Here is a 27,273-nt window from a genome sequence, read left to right as displayed (position 1 = left end):
CTTGGAATTCAGAAAAAAAATTCTGCTTCAATCCAAAATCTCTGACTTTCTGTTTACTTCCGGGCATGAGTTCTAGAGACATTTTTGCGTGTTTTGGCATGATAGACATGTCCATTGAAATTCATAATGCTCTGTCAAACTACAGTTGTGGGCTCATTTTTTCAAGAACGGGCCCGTTTCCATGGGGAATCCTTGAAATGATGAAACTGATGCCATGATCCACTGACATTAGATGGCGTCTGTACCTGCTTTCAGTTGGGCCTCATTTGGGCAAATTCCTTGTAGGAGTTTATGTTGGATGGGTTAAACATGGGTCACTTTAATTTTTGATGCACCAAAGAAACAAACGTAGGAGGATTAACTATTAACTAACAGTGGTAAATATCTTTTTTACAATTTAGAAAAAATAGATTAAACTGGCGGCACGGTGAACGACTGGTTAGAGCGTCAGCCTCACAGTTCTGAGGACCGGAGTTCAATCCCCAGCCTCGCCTGTGTGGAGTTTGCATGTTCTCCCCGTGCCTGCGTGGGTTTTCTCCGGGCACGCTGGTTTCCTCCCACATCCCAAAAACATGCATGCATTGGAGACTCTAAATTGCCCGTAGGTGTGAATGTGAGTGCAAATGGTTGTTTGTTTGTATGTGCACTGCGATTGGCTGGCAACCAGTTCAGGGTGTACCCCGCCTCCTGCCCGATGATAGCTGGGATAGGCTCCAGCATGCCCGCGACCCTAGTGAGGAGAAGCGGCTCAGAAAATGGATGGATGGATAGATTAAACTTGGCCTTGCGTTCATATTTTCTTCATATTTTTTAAACCATTTTTATGTGCGCTACATTTACTCCGTTACATTTACTCAAGTAACATTTTCCATAAACTGTACTTGTCAGAGTACTTTAAATGCACAGTACCTTTTACTGTTACTTGAGTATTTGTGATGAAGGATCGATACTTTTACTCCGTTACAATGATCGACATGCCATTCGCTACGTTTATTTTTTCATTCTTGTGTGCGCGTGTCTATTTTTAGACTCCATCTTCGACTTCCGCATAGGGTGTCCGTTGCGCCAATCAAACAGGATCACTAATGTCATTTGACTCCAATTCACCGATCAGACGACACAAGGAAGTCACATGACCGTGCACGTAGCCAATCAAAATGACTCATTTTAAGAAAAAAAAGAAACCAGCCCCACAAGTGTGTTTGACCAATAAACAACAGCTTTGCCATGCAGCTCTTAAATTGTGACTGCCCAAACTTAGATATTTCAGCCCACTTCTTGCTTGAGAAAACACCTTGCGGTAAGTCGCAGATGTTTCTACTGTTGTTTTGACAGTGCATATGCCAACATTAGCACTATCCCTATGGTGTCGCACACGCACACACAATTACTAAGTCTGTTCAGCAAAAAGCTTCTTCATTAAGTCATTTAAGTGAATAAAGCAAATATTGTTTGTGTAGGGCCCAATGTATGTTTTGTTGTTTTTTGGCCAGTTAAAAATTTAAATGGCGACACGGTGTTCGACTGGTTAGAGCGTCAGCCTCACAGTTCTGAGGAGCTGGGTTCAATCCACGGCCCCGCCTGTGTGGAGTTTGCATGTTCTCCCTGTGCCTGCGTGGGTTTTCTCCGGGCACTCCGGTTTCCTCCCACATCCCAAAAACATGCACGTTAATTGAAAACTCTAAATTGCCTGTAGGTGTGAGTGCGAATGGTTGTTTGTTTGTATGTGCCCTGCGATTGGCTGGCAACCAGTTCAAGGTGTACCCTGCCTCCTGCCCGATGATAGCTGGGATAGGCTCCAGCACGCCCGCGACCCTAGTGAGGCGGGGCTTAGCAAATGGATGGATGGATGGATGGATGGTATTATTCAACTGTAACAGTACTCTTACTTGAGTACAATATTTAGGTACTCTACCTACCTATAAACACTATTAGCTATAAACACTGGTTAACTTCTTTTTTACACTTGGTACGTATGGCCTTTAATAACCCTACTGTTATGTTGTGGGATTACTGTGAAATTCTGACCATTTTTATGGTCAGAACGTGCAGCGGGTCATACTGACCCACAGACATTTTTGGTGTACCAAGGAACCAAATTTAACAGTGGTAATAGTATTAATGTCAAACAAACAAATTAGCAGTTGAGCTTAGCCAACGTAAAAATGTACACGTAAGCAACCCAAAGAATGTGGTATGGCGACAAAACAAAAACAAAGAAAAAGCCTCAACTCACACTGCACGTTGAGCTGGATGGACGAGTTGGTCATGCCCACCACGTTCTCAGCGATGCATGTCAACTGGTAGTTGTTGTCGTCGCGGCTGATGTTGAACAGCGTCAGGTTGATGGAGTGGATGTCGGGCCAGTACACGTTGGACTGAAGACACATACATGGAAATTGAAACAACAAACACGGAGTCCTTTCACCATGTGACAAATGTGCGATGGTTCTTAAGTGGATTGAAGCCATTTTAGTATGAGCTCAGGGCTTTATTAATACAAAAAAGGGACAATTAAGATTTGGGAAATTTATCTACAGTACTTATCAAATCAACCTCTATCTATCTATCTATCTCTGGGTCTGATGTGAATAGATGTGTTAGGAGATAAATAGATGGGTATAGGTACCCATCTATTGGGTATAGATGGGTATAGGTACCCATCTATTTATCTCCTAACACATATATCCATCTCCCTTTCAATCTATCATAATCTACAGTCTCCATACAATCTACAGTCTTCTTCTGACATTACCCAGTCTATCATCTGTCATATCTGAACCTGGTGTCTATGGCTGTCATAGCCAAATAACGGTGGTCAGGATCCTCATGGGCTACAATGTGTGTGAGACATAGGTCCCTTAGGCTTTTGCTAAACCTCATGCTAATTAGCTGGAGCACGCTAATGAATAAGTATAAAAACTACTCTCTTAGATTATACACTGTGGGTGTGTATTTATACAGGACTTTTTCAAGGCATTAGTCAAGGGGTGGGGAACTATTTTTCCTAGCATGCCCTCGAACTACTCCAGGTAAATAAACACTGTATATCATTTATTTACAGATGTGTGTGTGTGTGTTGGGGGGGTACCAAGTGTGTGTGTGTGTGTGTGTGTACCAGATGTGTGTTGATGGAGTGCAGGTCATTGACAGTCCAGTCCACTTCAGGCAAGGGTGATCCGGATCCATTACAGCTCACTGTCACATTGTCGCCTTCCATCACTAACACGCTGCTGTGGCTCACACTGATCTCTGGCAAGTCTATATACACACATACACACACACACACAAACAGACACACGCACACACACATCGTGTTCATATTAATACACACCAGTTGCCTTCTGTTGACACGTTTTCACACAGAATCAATTATTCGACTCTCGTTAATGAAATAAAATTTGCATAATGGCAGCGCGCCCGCGCTTGCCGATGAGTCACCGTGACGCTCCGCCACCTTTGGCGCCGTCCAAGTGACCGATTGTCAACGCTCGCCTTCAGTCCCCCCAGCTCTGACTCTTCTTCATCCTACATCTACATCATCTTACAGTATACACTATGCTTTGGCTTGGTTATTCATGGAGCACATTCTCACACGTGGGATTTATTGTGTTCTCCTGAAGTGTTAAAGGGCTCTGCTACAGTCCTCTTTAGAGGGATTGGAGTCTTTTCCACTCTGGAGTTGCCCACGGTGCAAGGCGCCGAGCAGGTGTGGGCATATTTATTGCCCCCCGACTCAGTGCCTGTACGTTGGGGTTGACCTCAGTGGACGAGAGGGTAGCCTCCCTCCACCTTTGGGTGGGGAGAGAGGTCCTGACTATTGTTTGTGCCTATGCACCAAACACCAGTTCGGAGTACCCACCCTTTTTGGAGTCCTTGGAGGGGATGCTGGAGACAACTCCCACGTTCTCCTGGGGGACTTCAATGCTCATATGGGCAATGACAGTGAGACTTGGAGGGGCATGCTTGGGAGGAACGGTACCCCGACCAGATCCCGAGTGGTGCTTTGCTATTGGAATTCTGTGCTTCTCATGGATTGTCCATAACAAACATCATGTTCAGACATAAGGGTGCCCACATGTGCACTTGGCACCAGGACACCCTAGGCCGCAGATCGATGATCGACTTTGCAGTTGTGTCATTGGACTTGCGGCCGCATATCTTGGACACTTGGGTGAAGAGAGGGGGGAGCTGTCAACCGATCACCACCTGGTGGAGTGTTGGCTCCGACGGTGGGGGAAGATGCTGGTCCAACCTGAAAGACCCTAACGTATTGTGTTGGAAATGTCTGGCAGTCTCCTGTCAGAAGGAGCTTCAACTCCCACCTCTGACAGAACTTCACCCAAATCTGGGTGAGTCGGGGGAGGTTGAGTCCGAGTGGACCATGTTCTGTCCCTCCATTGTTAAGGCAGCCAGCCAGAGCTGTGGCCGTAAGGTTGTTGGTGCCTGTTTTGGGGGCAATCCATGAACCCATTGGTGGACACCAACGGGGTCGGGCCTTTTTGGGCTGTGGGACTCCAAAGGCAGCTGATGGGTATCGGCTGGCCAAGCAGAATGCAGCTTTGGTGGTTGCTGAGGCAAAAACTCAGGCTTGGGAGGCCATGGAGAACAATTTACGGACAACTTCGAGGAAATGCTGGAGGGGGAAGCAGTGCACCGTGTATAGTGTGGCCAGTGCTCTGCTGATCTCAACTGGGGACGTTGTGAGTCAGTGGGCCGAGTACTTCGAAGACCTCCTCAGTTCCACTGACACGCCTTCCCATGAGGAAGCAGAGTCTGGGGACTCTGAGGTTGGTTCTACTATCTCTGGGGTTGAGGTCACCGAGGTGGTTAAAAAGATCCTTGGTGCCAAGGCCCCAGGGGTGGAATGAGATTCGCTCTGAGTTCCTAAAGGCTGTGGATGTTGTGGGGCTGTCCTGGTTGACACGCCTCTGCAACATCGCATGGACATCAGGGACAGTGCCTCTGGATTGGCAGACTGGGGTGGTGGTCCCCCTTTTTAAGAAGGGGGACCTGAGGGTGTGTTCCAACTACAGGAGATCACACTCCTCAGGCCTCCCTGTTAACGTCTATTCAGGGAAGTCGAATCTCGGATTCAGGAGGAGCAGTGTGGTTTTCATCCTGGCAGTGGAACATTGGACCAGCTCTACACTCTCAGCAGGGTCCTCGAGGGTGCATGTGAGTTCGATCAACAAGTCTACATGTGTTTTGTGGACTTGGAGAATGCGTTTGACCGTGTCCCTCAGGGAGTCCTTTGGGGGGTGCTCCGTGAGTATGGGGTACCGGACTCCCTGATACGGGCTGTTCAGTCCATGTATGACCAGTGTCAGAGCTTGGTTCCCATTGCAGTAAGTCAGATTCGTTTCTAGTGAGAGTTGGACTCCGCCAAGGCAGCCCTTTGTGACCAATTCTATTCATTACTTTTATGGACAGAATTTCTAGGCGCAGCCAGGGTGTTCAGGAGGTCCGGTTTGATGACATCAGTAACACCTATACAGTACACACATAATGTAAATGTCTATCTGTCCATCCACAGACATGCTTACATTATATGGGTTTTCTTGTACACAAGGATTCCCAACCAGGATGCCGTCACACACGAGTGTGCCCTTAAAGATCACTCGGGGTGCCGCAGGAAATTATCAAAATTTAATTTGTCGTAAAATGAAATGTATTAAAAATTCATATTTGTTGTTCATCTATCTATGCCAGCAAAATAAAATGCTGTTTTATTAAATGGCAGACGGTATTATAAACCTGTGTATCTACCCATTGCCTTACACACAAAAGAATGTGTCATGGCTTCCTGTGAGTATATCAGCTTTGTGTTAAATTAAATAGACCCATATTTCACACTGAGTAAGTCAACTTGTAACTAAAACTAGTGTGACACTTTTCTTTTGGTGGTGAACCGTGAAATCTTTCTAATGTAAAACGGGTGCCTTAGCTCAATAAAGGTTGAGAAACACTGTTTTTACACGATAAATCTTTGTCATGTCTGTTTGTGACTTTACATACAGTATCAGGAATCATCTTTATTTGCCAAGTATGTCCAAAACACACAAGGAATTTGTCTCTGCTGTATACACACCACAGACAAAGCAAACATCTGTCTTCTGTTTACATGTACCACAAAGTAAGTCTGCATGTGCACTCACCACAGTTGTGTATGTACATGTGGTGCAGCCTTATCTTGGAGGCTCCGTTCCTGCAGTATAGCTGTTGGGTGTGAAGGCTGGCCTCCCCTCGCTCCTGCCACAGCTGGATCCAGCGGATGTTGCAGCCGCAGTCGAACACCACGCCGTCCAGTCGCCTGCAACCAGTACACATACAACCACGCAACATTTTTAAAAGGAACAAGACAATTGAACTCAAATATATTCGTTCTGGTCGCATGGGTTAACAGAGTCGACTCTGCTGCTGCTGCTCTGCCACTGTAATGACAGTATATGCACCGCTCACACTGTAGAGGTTGCATCAACAGGTTTCTTTACAGTAATCCTCTTAAAATGCTCCCTAAAACCGGAGCGGTTATGGTGCATTACTGAGAAATAACGATGTGTGTGACTGAATTAAACTCCTTTATATCACTTCATTTATGAATAGCTTTACTTATACTGAATAGCAAACATTACGTGGATAAATACTGTAGATACTATGTTTACAGAAGTGATGTGAACAGATGCAAGAATATTCTGCGGCGTTCTATGTAAAAACAAAATCATGCCATAGAAACCAGCAGTACTATAAGGAGTGAAATGCAACTATAAATGAATAGTTATATTTGAATTGAGCACGATACTATGCATGCTATATGTACAAATGTGAATAAACCCAAAAAGACTCGTCAGCAGCTTTGTATGTAAAAACAAAAACATGACATACACACCAGCAGTAGCTACTATCAGAAATGAAATAAAAATATTTACAATGAGTAATGTAAGAATACAATACTATACTATGCATACTATTTTATACATATGTGAATGTGAACAGCGGCAAGATTCAGTCAGCAGGATTGTATGTAGCCTTCCAAACAAAACACAATAAAAATGAAATAATCCACAGTGTTATTGACTTCACAACTATATAGTAGGAGTAGTAATAGATAGTAATATTTAACTTGACTACTACACTATGCATACTATATACACAGATGAACACAGCAACAATAGTCAGTCGCATTATATTCAGCAAAATACTAGCAGTGTTCACTATCAGCAATATCCATCCATCCATCCATTTTCTGAGCCGCTTCTCCTCACTAGGGTCGCGGGCGTGCTGGAGCCTATCCCAGCTATCATCGGGCAGGAGGCGGGGTACACCCTGAACTGGTTGCCAGCCAATCGCAGGGCACATACAAACGAACAACCATTCGCACTCACATTCACACCTATGGGCAATTTAGAGCATGTTTTTGGGATATGGGAGGAAACCGGAGTGCCCGGAGAAAACCCACGCAGACACGGGGAGAACATGCAAACTCCACACAGGTGGGGCCGGGGATTGAACCCCCCTCCTCAGAACTGTGAGGCAGACGCTCTAACCAGTCGACCACCGTGCCGCCAAGTTGCAATATATGAATAGTAATATCTCCACAGTATACATTACTATGCATACATCCAGTGGTTAATGTGAACAGCAGAAATAATAGCCAGCAGCGTAGTATGTCGCCCAACAAAAACTATAAACTAATTACCGGCGGTATTAACTTTGGCAACTCTGCTATTATACTCATGTTTAGTTACAATCTATAAAAATTCACTTGCAGAACATCCATCCATTTTCAACACCGCTTATCCTGGTTAGGGTCACGGGACGCTGGATCCTATCCCAGCTGACTTCGGGCGAAAGGCGGACTAGACCCTGAACTGGTCGACTTGCAGAACAATTTTTCCAAATTTTTCTGAATTACCATATTTTCTAAATGTTGTCAAGAACATTTTTGTGCGAGTCATAATCATAATCGTTAATAAATTATGGCTTCAATATTTGTCATTTTAATGTTTTTATTACATCAACCTTGTAATGGTGGACGCAGTTGCAGTCTGACTTCAAAGTGCCAGTGTATGAGATTTTGACATTTTATCATCAAAAATATCTGTCTCTGGATTATTTCACTTTTGCCAATTCTGTTTTCAACCCCGGTAACAAAAAAAAACCAAAAAACACAAGTTTATTAATTAGATCTTAAGCATAAAAATTTAAAACTCAGCACTCTGTTTTGCAACCAAACTTTATAACCAAATTTAAATTTAACAAAATTTTATATTTATATCTCTAATCACGTATTAATTGGCCTGTTATGTTGTTGTTCAAAGTTGGTTCCTCTACACAAAAACGCTGTTCCAGGCAGACCTATGTGACAAATCTATCATTTGACCAAATCACTTATTTCGATGTTTTGCGACTGCTTGTAATGGTATCTTAGGAATTAGCATGTGTCTTTGCCTATCCACTCCTTGTCCTCCCTTCGTGACACTGGTAAGAAGCATAGTAAGAAGTGTAGCTTATTCGCTACCATGGAGGCGATGATCAGTGACTTACAATGCGTTGACACAGGAGGCAAAGAGAGCTTTCGCCTCTGCGGGTTGGCAGCCGGGTGGCGTCGTAAAATAGCGTGCACCAAGAAGTTGTTCAATGTGGACGTGACGGTAATGTCAGACGCTGGATTTTTTTCCCCCCAATATCCGGAACAATCAGTGTTACGGCCGTAATGAGTCAACGTTCAGTGATTTCCGTAACAAAATACAGAAGTTCCGTATCATTTGCTACCTCTGTATTAGGATATAAACAGGCTACTCTATTATGCATAAAATATATGCAGATGTGTGCAAAGCAGCAATAATAGTCAGCAGCATTGTATGTAGCCCCCCCCCCCCCAAAAAAAAAATATATATATATATTTAATGAACACAAGCTGAGTATTAACGATACTATACATGAATATTAACATAGAAACAAAATACTGTACTCTGCACACAATATCTGTAAAAATGTGAAATGTAGTTTAACTTTATTTTTGGGAAGGTCTGAGGGGGTCAGAAAACCAGTCAGTATCTGGTGTGACCACCATTTGCCTCATGCAGTACAACACCTTATTACACAGGTGTGCCGTAGGCTGCCCACAATAAAAGGCCACTCGAAAATGTACAGTTTTACTAGATGAGGTGGTGGTCAGTATTTGGTGTGGCCACCATTTGCCTCGCGCAGTGCAACACATCCCCTTCACATAGAGTTGATCTGGTAGTTGAGTGTGGCCTGTGCAATGTTGACCCACTCCTCTTCAATGGCTTTGCCACGTTGCCGGATATCGACACGAATTGGAACACACTGTTGTTTGCGCCAATCCAGAGCATCACAACCATGCTCATTGAGTGTACCGTCTGGTGAGTCATGGCCATTCAAGAACTGGGATGTTTGCAGTTTCCAGGAATTGTGTACAGATCCTTGCAACACGGATCAAATGCACAAGTGATAAACCCCATGCGAAGGAATTGGTGGTAACAACAAATACTGATTGCTTTTCTTTAGTGCTGCATTTATAATGTTGTTCAGTATACAGTATGAACAGAATAATGTATGCTAAGCATACTGTACTGTATATATGCAGATGTGAATGTGAACAGCAGTAATAGTCATTATATTGTGTCATATGTGAGTACTATACATGCCTCAACAATACTGTACTCTAAATCATTGGTTCTCAACTTTTGTCACCCTGGGACCCACATTTCATTTTGTTGCAAAGTTACAACCACCTTTTATAGGTTAAGAACAATAAAGAACATGTTTTGTTTCAAAAATAACCTCTGAAAACACTCATATACTGTAGTTTTTCAATATATAATATTTTCAAATACCATTTCAAATGAGTTTGATGTACTGCCAGAAGCATATCGCTCACAGTGACGCCCCCGCTAGCCAGAGGTTGAGCTGCACTATATTTGGTTATGGAGTAAACTAGTAGCTAAAGCGATAGGCAGGTACACTTCCTGTCGCTTACCTAATACTCTATGTTCCATGTGGGAACTCCGTATGCCTCTGTACTACTGGAAAAATCTAAATAACAATACATGTTTTTTTTGGGGGGGGGGGGGGAAATCACAGCTCTAAATAATTTATCAACCGTTGTGTGTCATAAAGCTAACCCTTTTCCAAACTGCTTCTGATGTTCTCCACATGGATTTGTCAAAGTTTGAGTGTCAGGTGTGCATTGTCTTCATTCTTGTGCTTTTTTTGTTTTTTAAAGTAATGTTACAAGCCGCAATGTTATGACACAGCGGTCCTCCGAGGGCAATTATTACAGTGGTTTGGTGCACCAGCAGCAATAATAATGACAAAGAGCCTTTCACAGGCTCGTCTGCTAGGAATTGATGTTTTCCCCGGTTATTTCCCGAATGAATGACAATCCAAATTCACACAAGTGCCCCGGCCAAACTACCTGTCACACAGCAGACTGTGAGTTCATCTACTGAATGCTGACTAGATGAAAGGTGCAGTGTCGTGCGACCTTCAAAAGTCTCTTGTTAGCTTCTGTGGCTAACAACTCACATAAAGACTCTCAAACTGACTTGTGAAGGATAGCGCTTTCCATCATTAAGGAATATGTCAGTAAGAGATACAATCATTTACATGCACATATGAACTTATGTCTGTCCATTCACGGACCGATGAGATGGAAACATAGGCCTGTAAATTGCACACACACAATGTAGACGTGTTAATTCACATAACAAGAGAAGCTTAAATTCAATCTACAAAATATCAACATTTCCGTACATTGAATGAATACATACCAAGAGAATATTACTGTAACTTCAACTGATAAAATATGAACATCTGTCTCTCTGATGACTTACATTTAATATGTTAACTGGAAGGATTATATATAATATAAAACAATTTTAAAATAATATTAAGTCAATAATTAGCTATAATAGAAAAATATCTTTGTACCAACTTCAACCGACAAAATATTAAACACCTGTCTTTCCATTCACACACCAAAAATAATATAAAACCTGGAGTATGTAACTATTTTTTTGTTGGAAAAACGTCCTTTTCACCCAAGCCACTACTAAAGGTGATGACAATGCTAAATAAGCCTATCAGCTCCTCTTACATTTTTCAATATTTGATTTTTTTTATAATTAGGGAATGCTCTATTCATTTCATGTGCTGGCCCACTTGGATGGGGGCGCACCGAGAATTGCGTACTGAAAATGTGTACTGACATATTATTTTCCGGACAATAATTACCATGTAAACAAAAACAAGAATAATAATAATAACGGTTGTGGCAAATGAACAAAACCAACTTTCGAGGACCTCTTGGCTGCCCAACAAGGTGCCTGACATTAAATACAGGCATCAAACAATGCAGGCACAAATGCAGAAATGATAGGGAGTGACTCACTCTCTCTGCATTGTCCTGCCTGGGATATTTCTGTCTGATATCTTCATCACAAATGCAGACAGGCTTCGATGATAAAACAACAAAAGTCGTCTGCGGCGACTGAAATCCATATATCTTACCGAGGACCCTTAAGCTGCCCAACAAGGTGTAAAATAAGTTTTTTGTTTTTTTTTTAGTTCAGCAACGTCCAAGCAATGCATGCACAAAATGCAACAATAATAGCAAATTTACAACAATGGCCTCTTCCAAAGAATCCATCTATTTTCCCCACTGTCTGTCCTTCAAATCAGAATAAAAATGTTGCAGAATGTCGTAGCATCATCTTATACAAGGGGCCCCTACGTCATACCGAAGCAATGGTTGCGTTGTTGTAATACTGAATTTGGCATCCAAACAATCATTGATCTGCACCAAAGCATAATGGGTTCTTCCAATGTGAGTGGTCCGACACTCTCCCATGACAAAGGTTCAAAGTTCTAGTGTTCAGACCATCAGTCTTGGGCTCCATTAGCAGGCAGGCAGGTGTCATTAGGCTCCTTGCTGAATACATTCCACCAAATTCCTTCTCTGCCACATTCCTGTGTGTTCATATGCCCAATTTCCATGCAGCGATTGGCCGATTTTGTCAGGATGAATGTCCATCGAAATGTCCTTGGCAGGGGTTAATAAGCAACTGTGAGAAAGCATGAATAATGTATGTGATGGTTATATACAGTCTATATGTAGTAATGAGAAAAGATTCCCAAAGGTGGATCTCACTGGTTCTGAGCGACGAGGACTGAACCTTCTCACGTGGACCATTACTCACTGATGAACTGGACCTCTTGTCAATTACCTTTTCCAACAAAGACTACTATATTTTGTTAGTAAGCTTGTGCAAAATCTATTGAATCTTTTCTCAGAGATATTAGTGGAAGGGTGGCGCTTTACTCAAGAAAAGAGTTTATTCCGATTTAAATGGGGATTGTTTGTCCTTAGCCTGATACGGTACAATTTCAGTTAATACGGAACAAGTAATTATGAAGAACTATGTTACAGAGGTACACAAATCTACCCAAATGTAATGAGTATAATTCGGAAGTCCAATAAACATTTATTAAACCTTCAAAGAAACACTCAAAATCTTTAAGATAGCTTGTAATGTTTTCTGTGGCGGTAAACCAGAACCTGCACGGCGTGTTACTGTTGTTAGACCATAAATTATTTGAAACAGGATCACCACCATTGAGTTCAGGTTTGGTTTCTTATTCGCAATATGGATTTCGGAGATGTGGTTAAATTATTGCTGGTGATTGGGTGAATTCCCTACGAATAGGTTGTTCAGGTGTGAGACCCTGGAAATCGACAAAATCCCTTAAAATCAGCACACCAGGGATTTCCCACATATACCGTATTTTCACGACCATAAGGCGCACTTAAAAGTCTTAAATTTTCTCCAAAATGGACGGGGCGCCTTATAGTGCAGTGCGCCTTATGTGTGCACCGAGTTCCAACATCTATAAATGTTGTTGTGTGACTTTGATGAGCGCTCCACTTGACTGACTGGGAGCATTTCCTGCCGACACGCTGCTTATATAGAGGAAAGGCGGACGTGACTGAGGACAGCATGTGGACGTTAAAGGGGGAAGGGCGCGCGTGAAAGATGACGCTAAAGGAACGCCCCCAGTAGGTATATAGCGCCTGTATGTGCATTGTGCAAAACAACATCGGTTTGGCTAAGGACCCCCGAAAATGGCACCTACGAAGAGACACGCTTACGAAGCACAGTTTAAACTGCAAGCTATCAGTTACGCGGAGGAACATGGGAATCGAGCAGCCGCGAGAGAATTAGAGATCAACGAATCCATGGTTCGCAAGTGGAGGAAGCAGGAACACGCCGGCATCCTTGCTGAACAGCCCACCGAAAACGAGACTGACTCCGACAATGACGAGAGGGAACCCGGCGTGTTTGATGGAGAACTTGCCCAGCTGTTCATTTCGGATCCAGAACATGAGGACTTTGATGGATTTGTGGATGAGGATTAATAAAAAAATAAATAACGTGAGTACATTGTTAAATACTTTAATAAAATACACCCAAACTCAGTTTTGCTCCCGCTGCCTTTTTAAAAAACATACGCTAGCATGCATGCTAGCGTATGTTTTACCATGCCTGCGCCCAATAATACGGTGTGCCTTATGTATGTGTTAAATACAGAAATAGACCCTGTAACTGAGACTGCGCCTTTTAATACGGTGCACCTTATGGTCGTGAAAATACGGTACATTTATTTGTGGCGGTGGTGGATTTTGGCCACCACTAATAGATTTTCCCGCTATCTGTTTGTCCTCGGTGTGAATGTAGTGTGTCATTACACGGCAGTCAGTAGGTAGTGGTATACAGCGTACATTAACTCCACCGAGACACACAGCATGGTCTGCCAGAGAAGAAGTTCAAAATTAAACGGGCAGCCAGGTGCCATCATCGCCGCCAGCGAGAATCGCGAGGGACAGTAAACAGACGAAGAATGAAGGTAAACAAGTAACGCTACCTCCCAAAAATAAAATAAAATAAAAACTCGCACAAGTTCAAATATGTTTCCAAACAAGTCCAGAAGTTCTAACAGGTTGAATTCATGTTTTATTATGCTGTCTGTTTACATAGCTAGAAGCTAAACATGTCCATAGACAGCAGTAACTCGCGCTATATTCGTATTGCATGGACCGGTTCTGCTCATTAGTTGACGCAAATGACATCTCATTCACACAGATGGATATAGAAAATTCATTCAAATGAATCACGAAAAAGCCTCGCCCTGAGGACACACGCTAACATGCCATAGAGTCTGCTAGTTCAGAAGCAACAGGTGAGACTATTAGCACTTAACATAAGGCTGATCCTAACTTCTTTTCTCCTTTGCCTTCATGACTGCATCAGCAAACAATAAACACAGAACTATTGCATTTGACTCAAAGTGGCTCAAAATGCCTCAGTTTAAGTCATGGCTGTATGTGACACAGTAGTAAATTTAGTAGCTGCATTATATGTTCAGTTATTTCTATCCTTGTATTTTTTTTTTTTTAGTTCATTTTGTAATTTGACTATTCCTCTACATTTTAGGGATGTTTGTCGATTGTGCAGAATGCACAAGCCTACAGCTAAGAAAGGAAGGAGGGCTTTGTTAAGTTTGGAGCAGAAGTTTACAGAAAAGACTACTTGGAATGGCCAGCATATGACCACAGACCAAGCATCTCTCACACTCACTTTTCAACAATGAATAGGGTAAGAATTTAAGTCATTCATTTTAATGGGAAAAATAATTTTTCAAACTTATTTTTAATTGGTGCAGTTTTGACAGTTATCTTTTCAAGTAATCCTTAGGTGGAATCAAACCTCTGCAGTCACTTACAAGGACAACACCTGGCCACCTGCTTCAAAATATCTGTTAATGGACACGATCCCGTGGACTTAAACTTTGAAAAGGCTTTGCAATATTTTCTAGGAACCTAAGTAAAATTCAATAATACAGAGATCACACTCTGCAAGAAAATTTAACACTTCTCCTTTTGATTTGTTACCTACTGTATTTCTTATCAAAGCCATTATATTTGCTTTAATTTTCCTTTGTTATTTGGTAAGTGTTTGACATTACAGTTTACATATTTTTTTGTGTAGTCAAGTTAGAGGTTGTAATTTTTTGTCAAATTTCGTATGTTATGCAGTGTCTGTTTAAACTCAACAATAATTTATTGTTGTTAATGTATTTTATTATTTGCATCATTAAAAATAAAATTAAAGTATTCTATTAAAATCAAAATCTCTCTCCTTCTTTTGGTCGTAAACATTGATGCGCAAAAAGAGAACCGTCACCGCAAATAGATTCTGGTCCTGTGGGAAACATTGCACACCTTTTAAATGGCTACCTGTACATTTCACAACGTAGGTCTTTGTTGATTTTTCTGCGTTCTATCAAGATGAACACTCGTAAAAGTCAGTGTCGGTTGTGAACTATCCGGTTTTCTTTCAAGTAAATGACGGGCGCTTGATTGGGAGCCGATTTGTTTTTTTCTCATCTTTTATCTGCCAAAGCTGCATGTGAAGATATGTGGCGGCGTCTCTGTGTCCATCCTAAGCAGAGGGGGCAAGCGGGAAGTTACAGACACGAAGGACAGTAAGCACACAAACTGGAGTGAGGGAGGGACACAAGAACGTAAGTGAGCATTGCTATGTAGTGAGGGACTACATGCAGTTAAGGTGAAAAAAAATGAAGATAAAACAAAAAAACAAAGTAAAATTTGGACACATTTTAAATTTAATAGATAGTTTGAGGCAGAGTGCAGACTTTGCAAAGTTTCAAATTTCATATCGGGCAGGATCCACAAACAACCTGCATTTGGCATATGCGTACTGTTCACTCATTGGTTTATTTAGAAGTCAAAAGACAAGCAAGGGAACATGCGTTTAATGAACCTGCGAGCGTGTCTACCGCAACTGTAGTTGCAACTACTGTGTCTACAGTAGCTTAACCATACACAAAAATACTACACTTTTTTTACTTTGTTTTTTGTATTTTACAGTTGATTTTTGTAACATTGAGTATGTGAATTTAAAAAAAAGCAATAGCAATAATGCATGTTTTAAGATGAGTAATTTACACATAATTTGGGAATAAATTAAATCAATCAACAAAATTATTAAGATGCCAATTGGGAGCGGACCCTAAAGAACCAGCTCTTGAAAAAAAGCCGAAGTTCCCATCAGTAACACGTAGGCCTATTTTGTGTCAATTGGATGCACTTGTGACTGGTGCCAATATTTTCTCTGGGGTTTTGTATTTCATGGCAACTCATCAAACTTTGCCGCCAAGCTCTGCCCACACCCTATGTTGAAAACTCAGCTTTCACATCACCCATCTGTCTAGTATACAAAGTTGAAATTTGATAGCAACCTAACAAAATCTCTAGGCGTTTGTTTTTGAAGAAGAACTGGAGACGGCCAAAGTGACCAAATGGCTGTCTCAAAGAAGAACGGCAAATTTCCATCTTTTCAGGCATGGCTTCTTGAGACTTTTTTTGTGGATCCATTAATGATAGACATGTCTACCAAATTTCATGTTACTATGTGAAACTTTGATGGCTTTGTTTAATTTTGTTTTTTTTAAATAACTACACAATCCGGTTTGGGGGGCTTTAAACCAAAAAGGCTTCCTGTGTTTCTTTCGGCATGCCTTGTTGAGACTTTGACTTGGGTCTACTCTTGGTAGACATGACTAATAAATTTCAAGAAGCTACGGTAAAATAATGGTGAAAAACGGAATCACGTTCTTAGTATTTGCTATGAAACAGATAGCAAAGTGAACAATGGGGATCAGAGCTCAGGAGAGCAGGGCAAAAGAACCTTCACCCACATCCCCCCACCACCTTATATTCCACTCTATGCTAATTGCTAATAAGAATTACCACCCTTGTACATTACCACTGTCCCTCTGGAAAAGGGCAAACACGCTACAACAAATAGCTATATAATGTGCAAGTGAAGGATCAATCACCTGATGTACAGTTATTTATGCCACAGCATTGTATATATGGCCAGAACTGGCAAATCCAGATGTTTATGCATATTCATGAGGGACAGCAATTGTCAGTTTTATGGCGCCTGTTTAAAAGGACATAAGTCATGAAAGTGGGTTGGTTCGACTTACAGTCGGACATCTTTTGTGGCACAAAGAAGTAGAAGCTGTTGAGCCTCAGAGTATATACTGTATGTAATACTGTAAATAAATATAAGAATAGAAAAACACAAAATTGTAGCAATCATGAGGAACGGTGTCAATTGTATAATATTTAAAGCCCCTTTAAAGTGAAAATAAAAGTCAGAACAGGATTCTTAATAAATAAACATTTCACATGTTCAATAATTTAAAAGCATAGAATGAGCTTGGAAGCACCGTGGACGACTGGTTACCACATCTGCCTCACAGTTCTGAGTTCTCCTGTGTGGAGTTTGCATGTTGTCCCCTTGCCTGGGTGGGTTTTCTCCGGCTACTCTGGTTTCCTCCCGTATCCCCAAAACATGCATGGTAGGTTGATTGAAGACTCTAAATTGCCCGTAAGTGTGACTGTCAGTACGATGGTTCTCTGTCTATATGTGCCCTGCGATAGGCTGGCGACGACTCCACGGTTATCCCGCCTCTCGCCCAGAGTCAACTGGCATAGACTCCAGTACGGCCGCGACCCTAGTGAGGATAAGCGGGACAGAAAATGGATGGAAAATGAAACTGGATGGATCGAAGCGTAACACCGCACCTCTTCTAGCTCTTTTAGTCATGTAGAGTTAAATAGGTGAGGCGACCTTGAGAAAGTAGTTTTGGTTTGGACGCACACACCTTGGGTCAAAAGTTTCCAACGTGGATAAATTCCCGTTTTTGCATCATGTAGATGGGCACCATGCCTTTGGCAGTGGTCGGGGTTTTAACTTGCCATATGGAAAACAATGTGAAAATCGGCTCTTGCCTAGCCACAGTCCAGGGTGTCAATTGGGATTGGCTCAAACTCACCTGAACCAGCATCTCATTAGTGCAATCCCTATAGGTAATGCATGGATGGATGGTAATATACCATTTTTTAAAATGTATTTATTTATTTATTTTTACAGTGTACGACCCAAGGCATCTTGATTAGGGAGGCTGCAAAGGAGATATTGGAAAGCCATCAGTTTTCCCACAGCTGCACTGGCATCCCAATAAAGACTTTTTATTTGAGGGGTTTTGTTACATTCTCGTGTTGCCAACACAATATTTAAATGCATAAAGCTTCTCCCCCCACTTGAGGAGAAGAAGAAGGATAGCTGGATGGAGAAAACGATACTGATCTTTGAGGCAGAAAGGGTAAACTAAAATGGCAGAGCTTACTGTATATTGCATGTTTGTATTGTAAATGTTTTGAGCAGGATCGTGCAACAAATAAAACAACATTTTTGAGTGGCACTCGAAATAAAATCAGCCCCCTGCTGAAATGCAAATGGTAGTTTCATTTGTCTCTCTCGAAGATCTTACAGCTTTGGCAAGGAACCAGGAAGCAGCCTGCTAGCTTACGAAGGAACAGACAACTGGATACATAATTAGTTTTTCTCTTTTTGAATACAATGGAACTCTTCCCCACAAGTGGAGGAGTTCACGAGTGAGGGAAGAATGGAACGGGAGATCGACAGGCGGATCGATCCAGGATCTGCAGTGATGCTGACTTTTTATCGGCCCGTTGTGGTGAAGAAGGAGCTAAGCCGAAAGGCGAAGCTCTCAATTTACCGGTCGATCGAGGTTACTACCCTCACCTATGGTCATGAGCTGTGGGTCATGAGCGAAAGAACAAGATCCTGGATACAAGTGGCCGAAATGAGTTTCCTCCACAGGGTGTCCGGGCTCTCCCATAGCGATAGGGTGAGAACCTCGGTCATCCGGGAGGAGCTAAGAGAAGAGCCACTGCTCCTCCGCATTGAGAGGAGCCAGATGAGGTGGTTCGGGCACCTGATTAGGATGCCTCTTGGGTGCCTCCCTGGTAAGGTGTTCCGGGCACGTCTCACCGGGAGGAGACCCCGAGCATGAACCAGGACACGCTGGTGAGATTATGTCTCACGGCTGGCCTGGTAACGCCTCGGGATCCCCCGAAAGAGCTGAATGAAGTCGCTGGGGAGAGGGAAATCTGGGCTTCCCTGCTAAAGCTACTACCCCCGCAACCCGACCTCAGATGAGCGGAAGAAAATGGATGGATGGATATTTTTGTTCCAGTGAAACCCTTTCACTCCGTCCAATAAATCCAAATGGTATTGTCCTTCAGTCTTGTCATTCTCCCTAAAACGGAGTGGTAACTGATCAATGGATGAACAAGTCAAGTCAAGCTTGTTTGGCGCACATTTGACAGTGTGAGATCCCATGATCTGAGTGGGCAACATTTATCACATGGTATGGTTCTGTATAATGTTAGTTAAGACAGCATTAAGAGTCAATTTAATGAGATGATGCGCCGCAGGATGACGTCTTCGAGAAAGTGGTTCTTTCCTCAGGACTTGACCTGGTCAGTTGATGCAGAATCCTGCATAGTAACGAATCCGGGAAAGTGGTCCACCTCAGATCTTTCCCATGTGGCAACAGCCACAGATTCGATAAAAAAAACATGGCGCTCCCATTTTCTTTTATCAATTTACCACAATGGAACCCTGCTCGAGAATAAAAAAAAAAAAAGGTAAAGTCTTGACATTTAATTTTCCCTTAACCGGGAAACAGCCTGATAGCTAACAAATAGACACACCAACAGAAACTTCATTGTTTTATTTTTGCAATTTGAGAAACAGTAAAGCACTTCCACCCCGTGCATGAATCACATGGTCAACCTAGAATCACAAATGGTACGTTCTCTATGTACCAGGAAGTTGTACCAGGAAGTAGCCTGTTAGCAGTAAATGGACAGACAAAAATAGACTTGCGATAACAGGTTGTTGCTAAGCTTTATAAATATGTGATGAGTCCTACTGGTTGAAAATAGTAATGTAGCATGTTTACCCCCTTTTTCAGTCAAAATAGCTTTTTTTGTAATAATTGAGTTTCTTTCCCTCTCTATATTGTAGTAAATTAATTCTAGCCTGCGTGTATGGCTTTTAACTTGATCCACACACACGCTTGTTAATTCTCACTCTGCCCACTTTGATGTTTTGTCAGCGCACTTCGTTATGCAAATGGTTTACCCCGGGTGCTACAGGGCGCTAATAAAAACCGGGGTTCAAGTCGTCTAATTTACCTGTCACACGGCCTTTTAGGAGGCGCGCCTAATTTATTATAATCCTAGTGGCGGAGATTACAGGTTGGATCCATTCACATTTGGCCGCGTAGTCAAAGAAAAATCCATTTCACAGCGCGAGTGAGGGTGAGAGCCATGTTTGACTTAGCATCTAAAGAAGAAGTGCTAACAGAATAAAAGGATTCGCCACCGCCGGGTAGAGAATATCCCCCTTTCCGAGCACAAGGCTGCTTCAAATAATCCTCGATCATCCCCTCCCGACGGAAGCCACTGCGGCACGCCTCCGCCATTTTAGCTTTTTTGGTTTAAGGGCACACAGACAAAGAGGCTGAGGAGATGAATGTCACAGAAAAATCTTTTCAATGCAGATTCCACTGATAGATGACATCGTGTCTTAAGCAAAACCATACAGTACATAAAATGGCTGCCCCGTTGTAACATTGAGATTGCACGACTAGAAAGCTCCAAAATAAACAACATGCTCAGATTAGCATTACCTGTTGCTGTACCTCAGTGATACTGCACATTCTCCACTTTTCTGCCCCGCTTTAATCTGTCTCAGATAAATTTGCATCATTGGAGCATTCAAGGATGCATGACCAGGAAAGACAGAAATAAACACCCATACTAATGTTAGCATTGCCTGTTGATGTGTCTCAATATGATACTCCAAAGTCTCTACTTTGCTGCCTGGCTTCCCTCAGTCATGATTATATGTGCATCATTGTAATTTGAGGATTCATTGCTAATAATTATGAAAAAAAAAAAATCACACATGCCAATGTTGGCATTTGCTGTGCCTTAGTTCTGGATATACCGTAAACAGTCTCCACTTTGCTTGTTCTTGTTCTTGCTGCCCTAAGTATCCTCTCCGACGAAATTGTGACGTCGTTATTTGTCACACTTGAAGATACACCCGAAATAACAAAATAAATACACACGTTAACGTTAGCCATTGCTGTGCGTTAGCCTTTAATTACTTGGTTTGAAATCTGGGCTTGTTTAGTTGACCACGAAGGTATCATTCTATTGTATGAATGGCAACTGTTAGATAGATACATAGGTTAATTGTACATTTTGCTATCTAGTGGAAGGGCATATAATTGCTCTGTTACTATACGTTGCTAGTATAGATAGTAGAAAAATTATACATTATTTGCTCTAAATACATACACATTTAATCACTAGTTTAAACTATAAATATAGGCCAGTGGGCCTCAAACCTTTTACACCAAATGCCACCTAGAAAACTATTTCGATATCCCAGTACCACCATCATAGCTAACATGATACAGTATTATACAGTAGCGTACGTGTTCATCAAAAACAAGACAAATAATACACTGTAACATTATGCAGTTTGGACAACACTGCATCCAGTTGTAGGGTACACCCAAAACTGGTCGTCAGCCAATCGCAGGGCATTTATAGACAACCATTCACACTCTTTGACAATTTAGAGTCTTCAATTAACCTAAAATGCATGGTTTTGGAATGTGAGAGGAAACTCACATGAGACAAGATGCAAGCTCCACACGGCGCTTGCATCACAGAGCTCAAACAGTTTGAAAGATTACATGCAAATTTATTGAACTTAAAAGTTAAATACAACTGAACTTTACTTATCGAGTGATTCCTAGAGGGAGGCCACAAACCAGACACCAATGATATAGGCAATAAAAATGTTTTTTATTTTATTTTTTTTTTTAAATAGGAGGGGAGGGGGCGAATAGGAAGGATTCACTGGACAGTAAAATAAGCTACAGTAAGTGTCTTCACGCACTGTCCTTTTCGTATGCAAATGACACGGAGCAGCAGTGACCTCATATACTGTATACAGTGGATATAAAATGTCAACACACTCCATTCAAGGTGCCGGGTTTTTGTATAGTGATCATTTGAAAACCTTTTCCACCATTAATGTGACCTAAAACCTGTACAATTCAATTGACCAAAAAACCTAAATCTTTCCAAGTGGGGAACCAAAAATAAAGAACAGAGATAATGTGGTTGCACAAGTGTGCAACCACAAATGTGGCTATATTCTGAGTTAAACAATCACATTCCAAATCATGTTAAATAGACTTCAGCACACACGCCACCATTTAAAGGGCCTCTGATGAAGCAAAAATAAAGTTCAGATGTTTTAGTAGGTTTTTGCTGACATGTTTTTCTTTCTAGCTGAAGCCTGAAGGTTTTGTGCACTGACTGGTACTTGGAACTGTTTATAATTCCCTCCACCTTGACTAAGGTTGCTGTTCCATATCACGTAAAATAGCGGCAAAGCATAGTGCTGCCACCACCATGCCTCACTGTAGGGGTGGTGTTCTTTTGATGATGAGCAGCAATGGTTCAGCACCAAACATACCTTTTTGGATTAGCCAAAAAGTTCAACCTAATTTTCACTGGAAAATAAAGCATTTCCCACATGCGTTTTAACACAACTTTGAATGTGATGGATTAATTCTGAAGACACACACACCACCACATTATGAGGGTGTGGACACTTGTGCAACCACATTATCTCAGTTGTAATTTTTACCTCCTCTGTTAAATTTTTTTTTTCAATTGATTTGTGAGGTTATAGGTAAATTATTGAACTTTATATATATATGGCGGCAGGGTGAACGACTGGTTAGCACCGGGGTTCAATCCCCGGCCCCGCCTGTGTGAAGTTTGTATGTTCTCCCCGTGCCTGCGTGGGTTTTCTCCAGGTACTCTGGTTTCCTCCCACATCCCAAAAACATGCATGGTAGGTTAATTGACGACTCTAAATTGCCTGTAGGTGTGCATGTGAGTGCGAATGATTGTTTGTTTGTATGTGCCCTGCGATTGGCTGGCAATTAGTTCAGGGTGTACCCCGCCTCCTGCCCGATGATAGCTGGGATAGGCTCCAGCACGCCCGCGACCCTAGTGAGGAGAAGCGGCTCAGAAAATGGATGGATGAATGGATGGATATATCATCATCAGCAGCCATTATCTATCCTCTGCAGGATGAAGGCCTCTTCTTCACGTTTCCAACTACAATGACATTTTGCAATTTGTTGCTAGTTTCCGGTGTGTTTAATGATTTCATCTATCCATCTACTTTTAGGTCTTCGCCGTGGTCGCTTTGTGTCCAGTGGTATCCAATTTATAGTTTCTGTGGGCCACCTTTTGTCAGCAACGTGGCCAGCCCATTTCCATTTAAGGCTTTTTATTTTTTGAATGATGTCGGTAACTCGCGTCTGCTGTCTTATCCAAGTGAATCTTTTCTTGTCGCGAATGCTTATTTTCAACATTTGGCATTCCATGTTCCTTTGGTTGACATGTAGTCTTTGTATAACTTTGGCATTCGTAGTCCAAGTTTCACTACCGTGAGTGAGGACTGGTAAAATACATTGATCTAAAATTTTTGATTGTTTTTGAATATAATAACTAAGCCTTCCATAAGCCTGCCAGGCAAGCTTTATGCGGCATTCAACTTCAGTGCTCGTATTTCCATACATTGTTACAAGTTGACCTAAATAAATGTAGTTGTCGACGGCGTCAAGGTCATAGTCCTCCATTTTGATATCTTTTTGTGGACAGTAACAATTGAACATGACCTTTGTTTGCTTTTGTTCATTTTCAGACCTGAGCAACGCCTTTCTAACTCGAATTCCTGAATACAACGCTGTAGTTGTTCGCCATCGTAGGAGAATAAAATTATGTCGCCTGCAAAACGAAGATGGTTCAAATAAGCGCCGTAAATGTTTACTCCTTTTTCCCAATTGAGCGTTTTAAATATTTCATTGACTTATTCGCACTCTTTTATCATCAATTCGTATTGAACCTGAAGAATTGTTGTATATTGATTGTAGAATGTTGATATCGGTCGGCTCTATCCCTTGATTTACTAGCGCCTGCAGTATCGAAGTGGTGGTGACTGAGTCAGACGCTTTTTTCCACACACACACACACACACACACACACACACACACACACACACACACAAGCGTACAGGAGGCCACATATCAACATCGGCGTCACCATCTTGTTCGTTTTTCTAATAACTAGTGGGCCAAGGCCCGCCTCCTTGCATAGTCTGACTGGATGATTGGTTTGTGGCTATGATGTCTGGAATTTTCGCCCGTGACTCATTTTACGCTACTCTGGCTGACACCCACACATGAAAGGAATAGACATGAAAATAAAATGCTGGCCGCTCATTTGTAGTCCCTCTGCACTTCTCATCTACGAACAACAACGGCGTCATTTGTATGCATCCAAGTTGGTCGCTATGGAGGAAGCGCACATCTGAACCTGTCATGCTCGCTGAGCCGGAGAGAGGAATTTGGTTCTGGGGAGGCTGAGCTTTGCCCCGCTAGTTATTCGCTGTGTCTTGTTGCCCATATAAAAAAAATATCTGCCTAACTATCTTCTCTGTAGTCTGTGAGCTCCAGATGGATTATGGGAATCTAGTCACTGTAAAATACTTACGACTCTCTGCATCATTTGCACAATAGTCATTGTATCAGCATTACCCCATTAGTGGTACACTGACAATGCTCAATGTTGCTTTCTGTACTTGTGTTTGTATTTCTTAAATGTATAGTTAGTCACAGTGGCTTGTTTGCTGTAGTACCAGAGCGGCTGGCTCCAACTACAGGAGAAAAAATACTTTGTGTTTTCAACATACTTTGTCATGTAAACACACCCCTCCCTGTTTCAGAATCCGTTTTTACTGTATTGACCATCAACTACAATAAACAGAAAAGTTTGAAAAGTGAAAATCACAGTGATGCTAGCAGTTGGTATACAAGAAGGAAAGGGAGAAAATGGATCCAACACAGCTTGGAGCTAGTGGGGCTACGTAGCCAGCAGACTAGCCAGCAACCTAGCTGGAAAAGCAGCAGGTTGATAGATAAGAATTTTAAACCATGCCTTGTAGTCAATTACTATTTCTTAAGAGAGTTGATAAAATGCTAACGTACACAGTCGGTGTGGTGATGTATATATATATATATATATATATATATATATATATATATATATATATATACACACACACCAAGTTATCAATCTCAGAAAGGTAGATTGATAAGGACTATACAGCAGTATTTTGACGTCAGTGCTCCCAAATAGAAAATGTTTTCATCCGATGACACGACGCCGAGCGTCAGACGCCCTCTGCATTGACGCTCGCCGTCACGTCAAAACACGCTGACGCCCCCTATTCAATATGAGAATTCATAAAATGCTAGCCATAGCTCTCATATGGCAACACAAGTAGAGAGAAAGCACCCAAGTAGAGAGAGTGAGTACCCAAGTAGAGTGAGAGCACTAAAGCAGATTAATAAGGTTTTTACATATTTCCTTGTATTCTGGTAATATTTAACCACAATCATAACAGTTGGTATGCCTGATTCTGGGTGATGCTTGCCACATAGTGAGCCCTTCATGTAACTATAAAGCGTGGTAGCTGGCTCCCACTTGACAAACAGTAAGCCAGCACCTAATGTTGCAAAACATCACTCGTAATTATCTACAAATAATCTAAAATGTCATTAAATGTCCTGGCGGAAATAACTAAATTATACTAGTCCAAGTGGACAGCTGGTCTGACAGCAAAAGTAAAATAAATAAATGAAAAGATAGAAAAAAAAGTTTGTACTTTTCCAAACAGGAACAAAGAGATACTGAGATGACGACGGAGTAACACCAGCAGGGGGTCCCGCTGGCTATTTGAATCCCTCGGAGGACCCACAAAGAAAAAGAAGTAGAAGCAAGCTCATGAGAAGAGGCGGTTAACTCTTACATAACTGTAGGTAAACAATTAATTGAGTCGATTACAATTACACAATATATTTTCTGGAATCCTGTCTATTTGATGGAGGCTGTTTTGGCAAGCAACAGCAAGCAACTTTGATTTCCAATGCGTGAAGGACAGTGTCAGTGACCTGAGATAATTACAGTGACGAGGTTGTTTTTTTTCCCTCTGTGTGGACGAGGTGTTTACGGTATTTGTTTCACAGGTAGTGGGTGCTGCTGTTTTGGTGAGCAAGCTCAGTAACTCATTAATGTCAGTGTGTCAACAATAGCCTTTATGACAGATACCTGCACGAGTTAAGATAATTATAGGTACTGTTTTTTTTTTTTTTTTTTTTTTTTTTTTAACTGAACAAAAAAAGAAGGGGGCTACTTGAAGGAGGCGTTTATTTGTCCTAAGTGGATGATGCACTGGCGGCACGGTGGAGTGGTTAGCACATAGGGATAGGGATGGGATAGGCTCCAGCAGCCCGCGACCCGCGTGAGGATAAGCGGTAAAGAAGATGGCTGGATGGATGGATGGATGATGCACCCGTGGCAAGAGGATGGAGGCACAAGACGTCTAGCATTAGAGTTTCAGTAAACTAACCAGGTGCAGCTCATTCAGAACACTTACCAGAACAAAGAGATCAGAGCATATTACTCCAATTCTAAAGTTTCTACACTGGCTCCCAGTCAGCTATAGAATAGACTTTAAAGTTCGCTACTGGTCTATAAATCACAAAATAGTTTAGGAATGGCGGCACGGTGGACGACTGGTTAGCGCGTCAGCCTCACAGTTCTGAGGACCCGGGTTCAATCCCCGGCCCCGCCTGTGTGGAGTTTGCATGTTCTCCCCGTGCCTTTGTGGGTTTTCTCCGGGCACTCCGGTTTCCTCCCACATCCCAAAAACATGCATTAATTGGAGACTCTAAATTGCCCATAGGTGTGACTGTGAGTGGGACTGGTTGTTTGTTTGTATGTGCCCTGCGATTGGCTGGCAACCAGTTCAGGGTCTACCCCGCCTCCTGCCCGATGACAGCTGGGATAGGCTCCAGCACGCCCACGACCCTAGTGAGGAGAAGCGGCTCAGAAAAGTGATGGGATGGATGATTTAGGAATACATGAAAGAAATGCTAATGGACTATAAACCTAGTAGGACTCTGAGATCGAAAGACTCAGGTCAAATAATGGAGCACAGAGTCCAAAGCAAACATGGTGAAGCAGCATTTAGCTGTTATGCTGCACACAAATGAAATAAATTGCCAAGAGAAATCAAGTCAGCCCCAAGTGTCCAAGTTTTTAAGTCCAGGTTA

General features: G+C 42.1%; 1 protein-coding gene across 1 annotated transcript in view; it reads right to left on the bottom strand.

The window, feature by feature from the left end:
- Nucleotides 1-27,273, bottom strand: part of ntrk3b (neurotrophic tyrosine kinase, receptor, type 3b) — a 342,714-nt gene that overhangs the window by 181,237 nt on the left and 134,204 nt on the right. Inside the window, exons 5-7 of the mRNA XM_061669747.1 lie at nt 6,159-6,313; nt 3,119-3,261; nt 2,237-2,378 (exon numbers count right to left, since the gene is read on the bottom strand). Coding sequence (XP_061525731.1) covers nt 2,237-2,378; nt 3,119-3,261; nt 6,159-6,313 — 440 coding nt within the window. The remainder of the gene's footprint in view (nt 1-2,236; nt 2,379-3,118; nt 3,262-6,158; nt 6,314-27,273) is intronic.

Source organism: Phycodurus eques, chromosome 2 (genome assembly GCF_024500275.1).
Source record: "Phycodurus eques isolate BA_2022a chromosome 2, UOR_Pequ_1.1, whole genome shotgun sequence".
NCBI lineage: Eukaryota > Metazoa > Chordata > Actinopteri > Syngnathiformes > Syngnathidae > Phycodurus > Phycodurus eques.
Note: the sequence above shows the minus strand (reverse complement) of the source record. Positions and strands in the feature narration are given on the sequence as shown.